The sequence below is a fragment of the Pavona decussata genome, unplaced genomic scaffold, assembly GCF_977016875.1.
Source record: "Pavona decussata unplaced genomic scaffold, jaPavDecu1.1 SCAFFOLD_48, whole genome shotgun sequence".
Lineage (NCBI taxonomy): Eukaryota > Metazoa > Cnidaria > Anthozoa > Scleractinia > Agariciidae > Pavona > Pavona decussata.
Window position 1 is genome coordinate 6,724,540 of NW_028145470.1, and position 15,461 is coordinate 6,740,000.

At 38.3% G+C, this 15,461-nt stretch overlaps 1 protein-coding gene across 1 annotated transcript; it reads right to left on the reverse strand.

Moving 5' to 3' along the window:
* Positions 1-6,566: 6,566 nt before the first annotated feature.
* Positions 6,567-14,353, reverse strand: LOC146482066 (uncharacterized). Its single transcript, XM_085108179.1, has 2 exons — positions 14,141-14,353; positions 6,567-9,507 (listed from the first exon to the last, which is right to left on the reverse strand). The coding sequence occupies exons 1-2, from the start codon at positions 14,325-14,327 to the stop codon at positions 9,032-9,034; spliced, it is 663 nt and encodes a 220-aa protein (XP_084964305.1). The 5' UTR covers positions 14,328-14,353; the 3' UTR covers positions 6,567-9,031.
* Positions 14,354-15,461: the final 1,108 nt, after the last annotated feature.

The window sequence follows — 15,461 nt, forward strand, 5'->3', positions numbered from 1 at the left end:
TGTCATATTACAGTCGAACCAGGTCAAGCGTACCCCCCTAGATTCTATTAATGAATCTATTACTTGAAAATTGAGCCCGTTAGTCGTTTCAAGTATTCAAATCAAAATTAGATTTCTGATTGGATTATACGAACAATGCATGAAACCAGAAAACCAGAAAGCCCGCGGGAAAGACCCTCTCAATATATTCAGAGCGGCAATTCTTGATTTATATAACTGGATTTTCCAAAAAGCAGATTTCTCGTGATTTACAGCGGTCAACGCGTACTGTCAGAAAGAAAATTCGCCATTTCAAACCAGGCACGGTGTAAGTGGGTCCTGTCGCGTAAGTTTAAACTCACTAATGATCACTAAATGGACATTTTACGTTTGTACACTTGCGTTTTTTCCGCTACTGAGTTATTCAAAAACAAAAATGAAAAAGGACTGGAAGCGTTTTATCATAATAAACGGTTCTCTTTTTGAGGTATATGCAAATTAAGTTAGCGAAAAGTATGCGAACTCACAGTGAAAGATGTTCATTTCAGTTGACCTTCGACAATGGCAGCACATGTGTTGCGCTATTCGTCGCGGTATAATGGACAGTCTGGTGAAATAATAATATATACCAAACTTTTTCATGCTACAAGGTGGGTAATGCTACACATGAAGGACAAATTTTTCAACCCGACTCATTTGCAAGCGCTTGACTTTGTGCTCTTGCCATGACCAAATTTGCATAACGAATTACATGAATGTGTCAACAACATGCAGGAACAGTTTGAACAAACGAGCTGTTTCAAATGTACTGTAGTTTGAATTTTACAGGCTATTGCTTTTACTGTTAGCGCGGATCTTTGTTCTACCAATTTTAATTTGGACATTGATCCGCGCTAACAATGAATAAATGAATGCTTTTTTGAAACGACTAATGGGTTCAATTTTCAATAATCGATCCATTAATAGAGTCTAGTGGGGTACGCTTGACCTGGTTCAACTGTAAGTTATGATGTATCATTCTAGTGAACTCCATCATTGCAGCTTGAGAGGTCTATATAGATAGTAAACTTTATAGACTTAAATTAGCAGAGTGAAAAACTCAATCAAGCTTTCAGACATTTTAATGTCTAAAAGTTAAATATTCTCCTATTCTTAACAGAATATTTGTTTTCTTAATGAGCTCTTTATGGCCTAAGATACCTGCATTATACTAAAAGTTTACTGCAGATGCACAAATTTCTTGTTATAAATGACTGGTTTTCTTAACAGGCATCTGAACTAAGTTGTTGTAGAAACTTAGAATGAATATGGCTTTGTACAGTAGCGGTAGTATACCAGCGCAAGTTGCTCCCAGGCAGCGCTTGTTGTTCTGTAACGTTGTTTCGGGTCTTCCTTCACGCGTTCACCTTTTTCAATAACTTGGGAGTAAAGCGCTATCGTGAGGAAAGAGACCGATTTTTCTCTAGAAACTGAGCGGGACTCTAAGAGATAATATGAAAATAGAATGACAGCTTCTGAGAAATCGCAAGACAACGGCGCGAAATGCTTTTCAAATTTCCCCGAAATAAGCTTCAGGTAAAAGAGGATGTTAAATTGAGCATCTGTGTGGGATTCTGTACCGAAAGTGAAATTTAAAAGTTTTAACATATTTTGCCTGATCATTTTAATTAACATGATTGATTTCGTTTTGGGACACTCAAGTTGGAGAAAAGCAAAATTCAATACTTGACTGACAGATTTCAGGTACAAGGGAAATTCTACTACGCTGGTATTGGTGCATAGAAAATCTGCCTTAACTTTTTTCGTCTCCTAGCGTACACTCTCCAGACAAGTCCGTTTACATTTCTTTCCAAATAAATAGTTTAATTTTACAAAGTACCTAATGACGAACTCGAAGTTCGGCCTTCTCCGTTCCGCCGTTTTTGAAGAGCCTGGAGACGGAATACTCAACAAATTGCAGTTTCAAACTAAACTCGACGACCTTCTGACTAAAAAATATGACTTTTTAGCGATTTGAAGGGTTATACTAAATCTCTTCTGGCGTTTAGTTAACGAGCATACACAAACCCTCTAATTTTCTGAACAAAAAATACACCAAAACACTAAGGCTGAGTTATGTTTACGCACAAACCCTTCAACTCAAGAAAATTCGCCATCTTGTACCAGCATAAGCCATCATTGAAACACAATACCTAAGTTTTGTTTCCATGCATATTAGTTTCGAACTGAAAAGTAAATATTTCTCACAATATTTCCCGTTAACACCAAAAAGATTGTATTCTTATATTTCGAAACTAAAAACGATTACGCAGTTCCATTGTGTGGAACACTCGGCATCGCAAAACATATTTTAAGTGTAAACTGTTATCTACTTTAAGCAACGAGTTTAGACGCTATAAAAATATTATAAAACGTGTTTTACCGACGAAAAATACATAAAAAACATAGCCAACGCATATATCACTGATTATCCGGCACAAAATAAAGTAGAGCCGAACTGATCGCGGAGTTCATTTGGGTAGACTTTAAGATACCTAAAGTTCTACGGAAGTTGAAAACGCGATAAACAATTGCAATTTCAAACTCAACCAGCAGCGATAACTATCAAGTTACTCCTAAACACCAAATGTTAAAGAAACAAAACTGTTGCCACTACTACACAGGGTCACAACAAAAAAAAAATTAAAAGCAAAATACTTAAAATATTGTCTCTCCTTTCTCCTGTTCGTTTTGTTTTTTATCTGTTCGAATGCTTTGGCTGAAAATTCAAGCTGCATATAATTTTAAGGAGTCGAATCTTATTTCCCAAATTTACGAGATGTTATTGGCTTTACTAAAATGCTCGCTGACCTGATTTTGCATTTCTAAGGACAAACTATTTTAATAACCCTTCGAAAACGAAAGAATTAATGTTAGAGTGGTAGGAACTTTCGGGCGGACATTTTAGATTTTCTTTACAATCATATATTCCGAATTTCCTAGAAAGATATCCACCGAATTAAACCGCTAGGTGCCCAAGGTAGATGACTATCCTGAAACGTTCAAATTTCCCTTGTAATAAGTTAAATTCGCTTTAATTTTTATGTGTAAAGTAACAACCTTTTAAGCTCTGAGTATCATATCTAGCACTGACAGGTAATGACTTACCACTGCTGTTCCAAACTGATCCTTCTTGAAGATTTCTGAATGATTCTGCAACGAAGAAGTTCGAGACAAATAATTTACACGTTACCCGATTTAAAGATAATTATTATCTTCCAATGTATTTGACAAAATCAGATCACCACAGCCGACGCCTGTTACGAACTACAAAGGCTGGGTAGAACCGGATTGAAAATTTAGGGATATTGGCATCAAAGTGTGTACGCAATAAATTTGATCACTTTACAAAATTTACCTTAAACTGCTACCAAGGAATGACCTAATTCCAGACCAAGCGTTTACTGTTACCTTATTGCTAAGCACCTGTATGAAAGATCGCTTTCAACTTAAGCTGTGACCACTATCAGAACCTAAGGCAAATTGAAAGATTATACTGAGGAAAGTGTGTTTTAAAAGTCATTGTTATTTCAGATCGATGATTGTCACATTATCTCAGAACAAAAATAGAAACTTCAAATGAGCAGAGGATCTTATGACTCAATCTGTTTAATTTCGATTAATTCACAGCTAATTTAAACAATTTGTATTCCACTGCTCAAGGAAGAAGAAAAACAGTTATTCATTATCTTAATTACAACAAGCTCAGCAAAGAGGTTGTTGTGGTTTTAATTTCAACCTCTAGGTATTCAATTCGTTTTTAAATTTCAAAATGCTTTGTTTTTAGTTGATCGAGTAGCGAATGTTTCATTTTCTAGTTTTGGTTCCTAATGTCTTCCATTTCTAGTGTTTTGCTTTCGACAGTCCCTTTTCCCTAGGCCTAGCATATCGTTCACAAAGCACTCCTCATAATCAAGTCCAGAGAGCGGTAGTTTAAACGTCACCACATGTCGCTTCGCTGCAAATCGTACCGAAACGTCTAACCTTTTGTCGATATTTATTTACAAAGCGCCTGTTACAAGACTGATAACCTTACCAGCAGGGTTAACAATAATCACGTGTGTATAAACAAATTTTCAGATAGGATCAATTTCCGAATATAGAGTTAGTCTGAGTAGCCTGCGAGCAATATCTCTATTAGGTCAGCAGCGACAGATTGGCCCAATCTTCTCCCGGTTGACTCTAATAGAGAGCTTGCTCTCAGCTTGGCTGCAGACTGAGTAAAACACCAGTTGAAATATTATGATTGAAGTTTGTATTCTGAACTAAAGTGCTTCGCTGTAAAGATGGAGAAACATGTTACATCCTTGCCAACAAATTAAGTTTAGCTGTACAACGAACGGGTAAAATCTTAAACAAAGTACATGGAATTTGATGGAGATCGAAACATGCACTTCAAGCTTGAGAATATTGAAACTCCATTCGTCGAGCTATCATGGCAATGATGAACCACCACAAGACGATGAATACTGTCTCGTACATTTTGTACTTTCTGTCAGTCCGTTCACAGCGAAGTGAAGTGCATAATGCAAATTTGAAACAGTCAGCAAAACATGTTTACAGTCTGATGGCATCACGTGCAAAACACTGTTACACTCTGATGGTATCACGTGCAAAACACGTTTAAAATCTAATGACATCACGTGTCTTACTCTGATGCCTTTTCAGCCATCTTATTTCAGCAATCTGATGTGTTTGCAATTTGTGACAAACATGGAATGTTACTTACACCGGAAAACAAATATTTTGGTGGAGAAAAAAGCTTGTTACTGACTCCCTCAGGGATATGTAATATACTTCCTTCGGGTGCGGCACGGAGGAATATTTCACATATCTCCTCATTGCATGTTAATGGACCCCTCGGAATGTAATGAGAATTAATACCCTCCCCCCTCCCTCCCTGTACAAGTTTGATGGATGTCATATGTCTTGTTGGAGAGTTTTGGTTGCATGCTTGCCGCTTCCAGGCTTTCCTTTTCGGAGTAAGCAACAGCTGTCGTTTGAATTGAGCGCAGGAACTTTAAACTAATTGGCAAAATAAAAAATGCGAGGTAAATCATTGTGCAAATAAAACGACCTAAATTAATTTTTTCAGTCAAAAGAAATGTCAAATCGCAATAGACCGTTTTCGTAGTCCTCCATATATATTGAACTGGAATTAGCTGACACACGAGGATTGAGCGGGGAATCTTTTCACTTGCAAATATTTTCTAAATATAATCCCACCGCAAGAGCCTCCATTGTAAGCTAGATCCAGTTTAATACAAGAAATACCAATTAACATGGTCCATTCGTGCGGCAGGGATATCAGTCTTATAAAAAGAAAAATGGTCCATTGAGTTTGTCGATAGCGATAATTTGTCATAGATAAGAGACGCTCAGAGAATGTAATTGGTAATGTCATCAGAATTATACGGATAAAGGATAGTCAACCAAACCTCGCCCCTCACCCCACCCCCGCGCAAATAATAAATGCAAGAGAAAATATTGTTGGTCTCATCTGAATGCCAGTAACAAGCTATGTTCTCTTTCGTATGCGCCGCAATTTTCTAAACTCCAGCTTCAAATTTATTGGGGCTGATATTTTTGAAGTCAAATTTGAACAAGAACAGAAAAGTGTGGCGTAAAGATTTCATTTTCCCTTATTTGGCTAAATTCATAGCACCACTTTTTTGTCCACTCTACGCGCCCCTCCCGAGAACTTCGACGTCGAGATTTCTTTCTTTCTTTCTTTCTTTTTTTGTTTTTGTTACGCCCAACAAAAATTCCTAGGGTGAAGTTAGTTCCTTTTCGACTCTTAATGAAACATTATAAACCCGGCACCCGAGTGGTATCCAATGAGAAAACGAACAGCAATGGCTTAGTAATATTTTATTACACAAGCTTATAAAAGTTACGCTTGTATACGCTACACTAATTGCTCCATTAAGGTGGGTGTTGTCATGGTAACGGAATGACTTTATTCTGGTCAGAGACTAATAATCTGGCTTCATGCCGCGTCTAATCGGTTTCGTGCCGAAAGGAGAATCGCGATTTGCGATGTGAGATTTCTGAACAAAAACAGAGGCACAACAACGAACGGACATAAACTCGTACAGGTTGAAACACGTCCCGGTGGCCGTCCCGGTATCATATAAACACCCCCTTACTTGCTACCTTTTTTGCTTGCCTGCTGAGTCGCTCGCTTGCTTCTACTAAGACTGAAACTGTAAGATTGAAAAAAAAACAAAAAAACAAAGCAAACAAAAAGAGAAACAACCACAGCTCTTTTAAACATAAAAACAAACACCTAACCTAACCCAAATCCCAAATTGGAGTTAATTAGCCTTGAGTAACCAAGCCTTGGTGTGCGTTTCTCAAAACTCCTGAAAATATTGTAGGCCCGAAAAGTCATTTTACAAATACGAATTTTCGTTACTAAGAAAATCTATTTTGATCAGATTGAAAGCTAAAACGTTGAAAACTTTGCAATATTAAGAAACATTGGGCCGGTTTGCACTGAAAACTAACATGAATCGATTTGAGTAAGAGTACTCCTCGAGCCCGCCTCAGTTTTCGGAAGCCTTGTATATTCGTACACTTACGACTATTCAGCTGTCTCTTAGATTAATCGGTTACACAACAATAACGGTAGATTAAAGCCTAGAGCGAGTTGTCTGACTACTTTAGTATAACCATAACCATGTAACAGATAAAATTTTAAGAGAGTTATTCCTTACTAGCTGGAGTTTGTGCGTTCAGCATTTTACCTCACACAGCTCCCAGGGGATATCGAACATTGCAAGGCCCACGTTTACCCAACCAGATTGCAAGCCTGCACGTCGGTGGCCGGGTCATACCGCTTATAATCTAAGACAAGCCCTTAAAGAGATTCTAGTTCGTATCACAAATTACCATATTACAAGTAATATATCAATTTCATAAATTGAAATCAATTTCTTGGTCCATGTAATTTTCATACCCATGAAACTCCTCTGAGAAAAAATGACAAGCACGTGTTTTGCGACTTAGTTATTGTATGTAAAGAAGACTTGAAAAATCAACTTTACACTGTCCCGTGCTTTGAGAATGCTAGAAATGTCACTCTTTAAAGCTTCGTTATTAAAATATTTCAGTTTCCAAAGTAGTTCAAAATAGGTCAATGCACTATCTTGTTTGACTCAAGTAACTTCACTTGTTCTAATTAAATTAACATTTGATTAAAACTTAATCTTTACTACTCTTTTGCGTATCAAGCAAGGATAGCTTGAAAAAACATATATACAATACTGGTACTACAGTTACAATACTATTGAGAGAAGACGGAACATTTCTATTCTTCTCATCCTGATACTAAAATAGCAAAATTACAGTTAAGGGTATCGAGGACCAGGAGGTCTAAAATTTACCACAGAGAAAATATCTCACCAGGTCCTGTTTACTTAGTCTGTTACCATGAGGTATATGTACGCAACAACAGAAACTTGTATTGTTCAGATCATTTTACCAAAGACAATACGTGGATTAATAGAGGAAGATCTGCATAGGGGTGACTGATAGCTGAGAATTACTGGCCAAATCTTAACAGTTACCAAAGAAATGGGGGTTTCTTTAACCGATAACTGAGAAGCGTTAGGAAGACTGTTAGCTGAGGAGATGTTTAAACTTAACCTGAGTATAGTGGGAATTTACTTGCGAATATTTTGCAAATAACTGTGTAGTTTATGCCTGGAGAATAAGTTGCCAACAAAGATGGCTCCGAGCTCCTCACGTGAAGTTGTTTCTAGAAGTCGTAAAGTCGTCAGTAGATGATAAACGGCGTTCGTAAAGGTTCGAAAAACACTGGAATCACTTGAAAGTTCATCGGAAATCTTTGGATGATACTCGGCGCTGTTCGGCAAATTAGATGGACAACGTTGAAACGAAACAAAACCGCAAAAGTAAAAGTTAACTGAGATTCGGCATAACTAAATTGTAGCTCCTGAAAATGGCTGAAGTTTTAGCTGATCATGAACGTTGACAAATAACTTTATAATTAATTTCAACTCCAGCACCCTCACGCAGACCCTCTTAATACAATAAATGCATAAATTAATTCGCTCATGGAGACTCCCGTTTTATTTACTGTTGACGTAATGTGACGTGCTAAAGTGCAAAATACTGCCTGTCTTGCTGTTTTATATGATAGGTTATACCAGCTCCCAACAATTCCAAACATAAGTGGTGATATGAATTTTCGCATGTTGACGAACTTTGGCTAGATGGCTTCTGAATGCTAATAAGTTCTTACAGATATATTAATGTCGCCCTTCAATCCGCTCTTATCATAAATATCAGCTTCTAAACCCAAAAAGACAGTGCCTAATCTAATATAGAGGGATTTTTGCACAGTTTATGATTATGCGGGAAAAGTAGATCTTAGTAAGGACTTCAAGCATCCAAAACAGAAAATTAGGGGTAGCCACGCATTTTTCAGAGATGTTAAGCAAAATTAATTCTAAAAAAGCTTTTACATAACAAAGTATTGGTTCTTTTTCAAACTGAAGCTTGATTATCTCTGAAAATGCTTGGTTCAATTTTGTTTTGAATTTCAACAAGGTTTCCTTAGATTTGCTTTTCACGCATAGTGACATTAAACCATGCAAAAATGTTCGTTGTATTTTTGCCTTGAACGTAGAAAGAACGCACTCCTAATACAAATTGGAGTCGAGATTGCATGGAACAGTCGATCGATCAACGAATGGATCTTGGGACGCTTATCTGGCATCCCCCACAGACTTTGCAGGGGCGGATGACATCATCACCATGCAACTTGGCAAAGAGCCTGGGATCGAGATCAACGAACGCATCCCTAATCTTTGATTATTACTAGTTATTAAGTAGGCACCGTCCTTAAGAAGCCCAAGATGCGCAGAACAAAAGCGCAGAATCAAATTGGGACACTGTCCTTAAAGTTGGTTTCTGAAGCTACGTTACAGAGTTAAGCTGGGTGATGTTCGATTGCCATCCAGATGCAATCATTATCGCAGTAATACTAATGCCATCCATAGAACAGATCGCCATTTTCTTTGACTCCGGTAAACGGTTCATGGGTAAAGCCTGGCGCCATTATCACATCTTCATACATAGTCGTAAAATCATTGGCGTGGAACTTCTGCATTCTTCCTGTTCCATAGATCTGGGTGTGAACCTCCAGCATCTCTGGGTTTGTGTGGTGATTGTGGAGTCCACAGTGTGTCTTTCCTGGACTGAACCACACGTTAACTTTTATGTTGTACTTCTTGACCCCACCTCCCTGGCTTGGCTGCTCAGATCCGGTCACTTTATAGGGATCAAACTCAACTGTCCCCACGTCAAACTGTGGTGACTTGTACAGCGGGACATCCCGAGGGTAAGTCGGGTTTAGGACCGACAAGTGGTGCCAGCCTTCGTCATGGATCATGCCGCCAATATTGGTTCCATCCGGGAGTTTGATCAAGATGAGGGACTTGGCACTTATGATGCTCACACCTGTGGAAACAAAGTACAGTCGAACCTGTATTGGGTCTGTATAAAACGGAACCGTATCAAGCGGTCACCCTCAATTAAACGTCCCAAAAACTAGTTCTCGACCTCTATCAAGAGGTCACCATCTATTAAGCCATGGCCAAGCCTTGATCCTCTTTAAACGGTCACTTTGTGAATGAAAACCACTTAAATGTAGTGACGAATAGCCTGCCTTGAGACTGCCTTGAACTGTTCAATGTAAATGTTTTGTTAGTCTGTTTTATGACACATTCTCCTTTGTCATACCCGTTTTATCGTTGCAGTTTTTAACCGAGTAAGTGATTTTGTGTGCGCTATTGTTCATAAACTGTACATTAAGTTAACAAATGTGGAATGAAGTGGCATTTTCATTGTGTTTGTCCTCTTGTATATTCTGTGATCAGCTAGCAATTCCCCGAGGGTGACCGCTTAATAAAGGTTTCATTGTACTTATAGAAAACGATTCTGAACAGCAGAGTGAAACCGAATCAGGATCAGTAGTATTGAATAAAACGAGAAACCAAATGCAAGGCTGATCGGACAGCTAAAAAGGATCATTTTATTGCCCAATATTTTGATTAGACAAAACTAACCTCCTTTAGGAGCTGCAAAAAGCTAAGTGAAAATGGAAATAACCGGTCACAATATTTAAAATGATACTAATGAAAAGCTGAGATATTATTCGTAGAATAAATAGAAAGCAGAAACTCGTAATGAAATGCAATAGAGATATAGACAGAATAACATTCATCGCGTTTCTTCATCCCATAGTGTTCAAGAGTCTTGCCCTTGGAAATTACAAATGCAAACTCCTTCATCAGGTTGCCATGTCAACGAACCAGCTCAACTCGCAGGCCTGCACGTTAAAGATTTGTTGCATAGGAAAGCAAACATTTTTGTGGTAAAATCTAAACGGGAGAATAAAAATCGGTGAAAAAAGTCAAGAAATCAAGAAATACTTTCCTCCGAGTGAGAATGATACGCCTTGTACAGTCCTGGTTATCCAAGTCGAAGTCTTAGTTGTCCAACAAAACAGTTGTACACGAACGAAACGGTCTTTCAAAAATAGGTCGAATTCACAAGAAGCGTCTAAATGGTGAGTGATTTTAATACGGCGGTGGCTGTTTGTCAGCGGGAAACACAGTCCTTCTCTTTGTACTCGTGCTGTAGGTGCAAACGGGTCTTTCCGAGCTGGTGTTGTGATTACGGTGGTATGAACGCTTTAGTAGAATTGCTCTGTTGAACTAATAGAGCTAAAATAGCATGTGGTACATGTGACGTTCAATTTGTTTGGTTTTTTCACATTCTATTATAATACTACTGAGGTGAAAAAGTTTCATTTGCAGCCACACAATGATATCAGTGAGGAATCAATGCAGTCGATGACCAATCGAACGCATCATTGGCCGAATTTATCCTGGAGACGAGTTATCCGTCTCAGACGGATAATTCGTCCAGATATAAATTCAAAGTCGAGACAAATTACACTGGGGAAAAATTCGTCTTCGGTTGATTCTTTCATAAGCACGTCTTCAGACAGATAACTTGTTTAACACGGATAATTCGTCTCTAAATTTATATCTAGATTTAAACGAGGACGGTTTTGGTAACCTCGTTCCCAGGGTCTCTCCTCCTCTCGTCCCACATTGCCAACTATTCAGGGTCTTCTTTAAAGAGTTCAGCATCACGTCAAAATTTAAATCTTTTTTTAGCCGAACATTGTAAGTAGCCTAAGATCATTATAGGCTCTCGTTTACCTTAGTTATTCTAGGTAAAGGAAAGTTGTTGTTTTTTGGCGTTATTACTATGTTTCATACAACTCAATATCGTGTCGTTCGTTTCTTTTTTGTAGTGGCTTGTGTTCCTTTTCTCCTCCCGTTCCTTACCGTGACCAGAAGGGAAATCTAAACCATGCCCTACAACCTGTCTCAGGACGGGTTCCTGGTCCGGCCGGGCTGGTGGGTGTTACCCTCCATCTTTTTTCTTATGTTTTCCATTGTTTGGGGTATACCGTTGTAGGGTTAGTCATTCCCCTTTTCTTTTATTTTTTCATCTTTTTCATCCAAGGTCACGCCCCTCAGGTCTTTTGCGAACAAACTTAAAAGTCTTTAGCACTGCCATCGCCAAGTCGTTTGGTGCGATTGGGAGGGTAAACCCACTAGCTGGGCCGGACCCCTTCCTTCCGTGGATATGGTAACTCGGGGCCTAGCTTTTGCCTCTCCATCAATGTTACGCTTTCGGAAGCCTTACAACTTTGTCGCTGGAAACCTGTCAGTGTGCCCTCTTCCGTTTCATTTTCAGTTTATTTATTTATTTATTTATTTTTTCTTGCCCATCGTTACAAGATAAATGATCTTAATTAAGATTTAAACAGAAATACTCTCAGCATTCTGAATTAAAGGAAATATTTACAGTTTAGGTCCAGTTGAAAACTTATTGCAAACTGTCTGATATTCGTTCTACAGGGAAATAAGTAAAAGGAATTGCAATGTCTAGTATTGTAACGATGAATGTGACTTGTGAGCAAAAACATTTCTTTGAATGCATCAGGAAGGAGGCCTTTTTTTGAAAAGAAACATAAACTTTCCAATTTGAAATCGGTAAATATCATGTAGTTTTAGAATTTTAAGTTGCTTAAATATAGGTTCACTATGAGCATTGAAGGCGCTTCTTGGTATGATTCTTAAAACCTTTTCCTGAAGTAAAAAAATGCGATTTAAATAAGGAGGATAGGTCAAATCCCCTGCATACTGATATGCAGTAAACAAGATAAGGATAAGCTAAGATGAATACAATGTGCATAAAGAGGAGGTGGGAGGGCAAAAACTTGTTTTATAAATTATGCCAATTGATTTTGACAGTTTTCTAGCCACATTAGCAATGTGTGGTTTCCAAGTTAAATTTTCATCAAGAATGACACCTTAATTAAAAAATAGTTTCATTTACTCGTTCAATGGCACATCGACTAACCTTTAGATTGGTGTCAAGTGTTTGCCTTTTTTGCCTGGGTCTAAAAACCATAAAAGTAGATTTTTTAAAGTTTATAGAAAGCTTATTGGCTTGGCACCAGTCTGTTAAGTTAGGTAATTCATCATTCAAAATTTTTCAATAACATTTACATTTTTGTGAAAAAAGAAGATGTAAGTGTCACCAGCAAAAAGAATGAAGTCTAAAACCTTTGACACGTCACACATATCATTAATTTAAATTAGGAAAATAAGAGGGCTACGAATGGAGCCTTGAGGGACGCCACACTTGATATAATGACATGAACAGTGAATGCCATAAAATCTTCACTGGGAAGTAGTTCTTAAAGACTACCCTAAGGCTGCAAAAATTTTTCGTTATGTTTCAGAAGGCGTTAAAGTGTAAGAATTTTTTCTTCCATTTAATGGTACGTTTAGGGGCCGTTCCTACAATGCTTATGTTCCCCCGCGTATGTCTTTTATAACTCTTCTTCGTGTAACAATTTTCGTGATTTTGGCATGCCGGATGGAAATCCCTCCAGACTGCCTACATGCAAACAGGAAATGTCATGAGGATGTCCCTCGCTACTCCTGCTTTGGCTGACAGCACTTCAGCGGCTGAGAGGGATCCTTCTGTGGCAGTCCCAGTAGCAAATCTGTGTCGCGTCAAGAACGAGTTTGCGGGGTTTTTCTCTCGCTTTTTCTTAGTAGTTTATGTGTTCTAGTCTTGTAAAGGGGAATTCAGGATTTATTTTATGAGTTTTGGAGAGAGTATCATTTAATTCTTGTTTAGATTTCTCTTTTGTTTTCCCGGTTCGATTGTTTTAGACCGGAAGTCGGTGGCAAAATCTCGCTTCCCATAGCTTAGTAGCAAAGGTAGTCAGTGGTTGTATTGACAGTGAGAATGGTCTACTATTTTCATTGTCAAATTAACCCCGGATTTAGCCTGCGCAAAACGCTGGTATCCTTGTAACACCTCATGGTATTAGATACAATGTTATTCGAGACTCTAGAGACCTCATTTGCCTATTTAAGCAAGTTATCTCTGGTTTTCGGTCTCTTTCGCCAAGTTAGGCCGTTCTGGTCCAGTGTTAACTTTTTTCCTTTTTCCTATCTCTGTCTTACGACCCTCTGCCTCTGCAAAATCTCGCTTCCCATAACTTAGTATCGCAAAGGCAGTCAGTGGTTGTATTGACAATGAAAATGGTCTACTCAAGGTCAGTGGAATGATTCCACTGACCTTGATGACCTGTGCATTGTTTTTAAGCAGTGATATTATAATGCAACATTAGATGCACGCACAGGTCAGTTTGGAAGAGCAATGCATATTGTTACTATTTTCTGAAAAGCGTTTTAACAATGAAATCCAACTAGGGTTATCTACAAATCTAGTTTGCGGTGTGATTTACTTGACCGCTTGTCACATCAATCTTGATCTTGTTTCTACGGTCTTCTAATCTGCTGGTAAACAACGGGAAGGAGCCAGCGTTTTCGTGATGTGACTGATTCATTGAACTCGTACTAATATTGGCGTAAGGAAAGCAACAAATCTTATGTGTGGAGTTAAAACATATTCTTTTATAGGGACAAGATTTATCGCCACTCGTTTCTTGCGTGGCATAACTAGTTAGGAATTTTCGTAAGTGCGTTACCTTGTAGAATTGTCGATTTTCTCGGCTTTAAAACCTTGCGAGGCGGCGGACCCGAAATGATTGCATCACTGTTGGAAATGTTCACCACAATCGTCGGCTTCTTCAGCTCATAATCCTTCGCTTCAGTGAGCCATTTCGATTTCAAGAACTTTGAAAATTTAAGAGGTTGTTTCGAATTGGTGGCCATTTTTCCTTGCTCAGTTGAGGACGCCAAAAAGTGTAGAATGAATTGTTTATCAGAGGACCGATGTGATTATGTCAATTGTGTTTGCACCAATCAAATGCTGGCATCATTCATTTATTCTGCTGCGTAGAGATCCAAATACCATCGGGAATGTTTTTCGATTCGGCGAGTCCTGTGCAAATGCACACATTTTTTGCAGTTTTATAACGGTTTATGGGAGCTGATGAAAACAAGTTTGTTCGAAGAGGACCCACCCTGTCTGGTGTGGGGCGGTTATTTAAGCCACCTCTCATGAACATTACCGACAAAATTTTATTGGCTTTAAAATTTGGTTTGACAAAGAAATATTCAGCTAGAAAGAGTCAGCAGTATTGCCAGATAACAAGAAAAGTGAGGTTTTTAATCTCACTGTCATTCAGTTTTACTGCTGGATAGGGGGGTAGCTACGCAATAAAGACACCATCTTACTCTCTTTCTCTTTTTTTTTTTTTTAATTATTTCCGCCTTAGTAACGAATATGATAAGACACATAATTCTAACGCCTGGTGTGACAACACAGAGAAAGACAAATAAAAGGTTTTTAAAGATCTTTTGAACAGCTTAGGCGAATTGTTAAAAAGCTACAACGAAACTAAGGTTACCACCGCTCTTACAGATCGTAATAATTGACAGAATCAATAAACAAACTTATAAATTTAAACCCCAATACCTGTACTTGAACAAATATGAAACTACTCCTGTGTTAGATGAGCCTTAGCGTGTAACCAAGGGGAATCAGATCAGTTAATTCAGCGAGTTGAATTCAGTAGACACACACAATTGTGGTTCAATGGTGGCTTGTATTTCAGAAGTTCACTCTACAGCGCAGCTACAACATTCTCTAGTCAAGAACTTCTCGCGTTGCTCATATGTTGGCCGGAGTACGATTGACAACCTACTGTCAAACACTCGTCAACTACTAATGATTAGGCTAACGTAAGCCTTCCTATGATTGGTTAGTGTTGGAATTGTAATGGTTACCTTCCCTTTATTTATAGAGGAAAATGTACCGTTCTTTCAAGGTTTTCATTATGTTCTTCGAAACGTCCAACCAAAATAAAGCAACGGGAGAAATATAAAAATTACAATGAACATTTG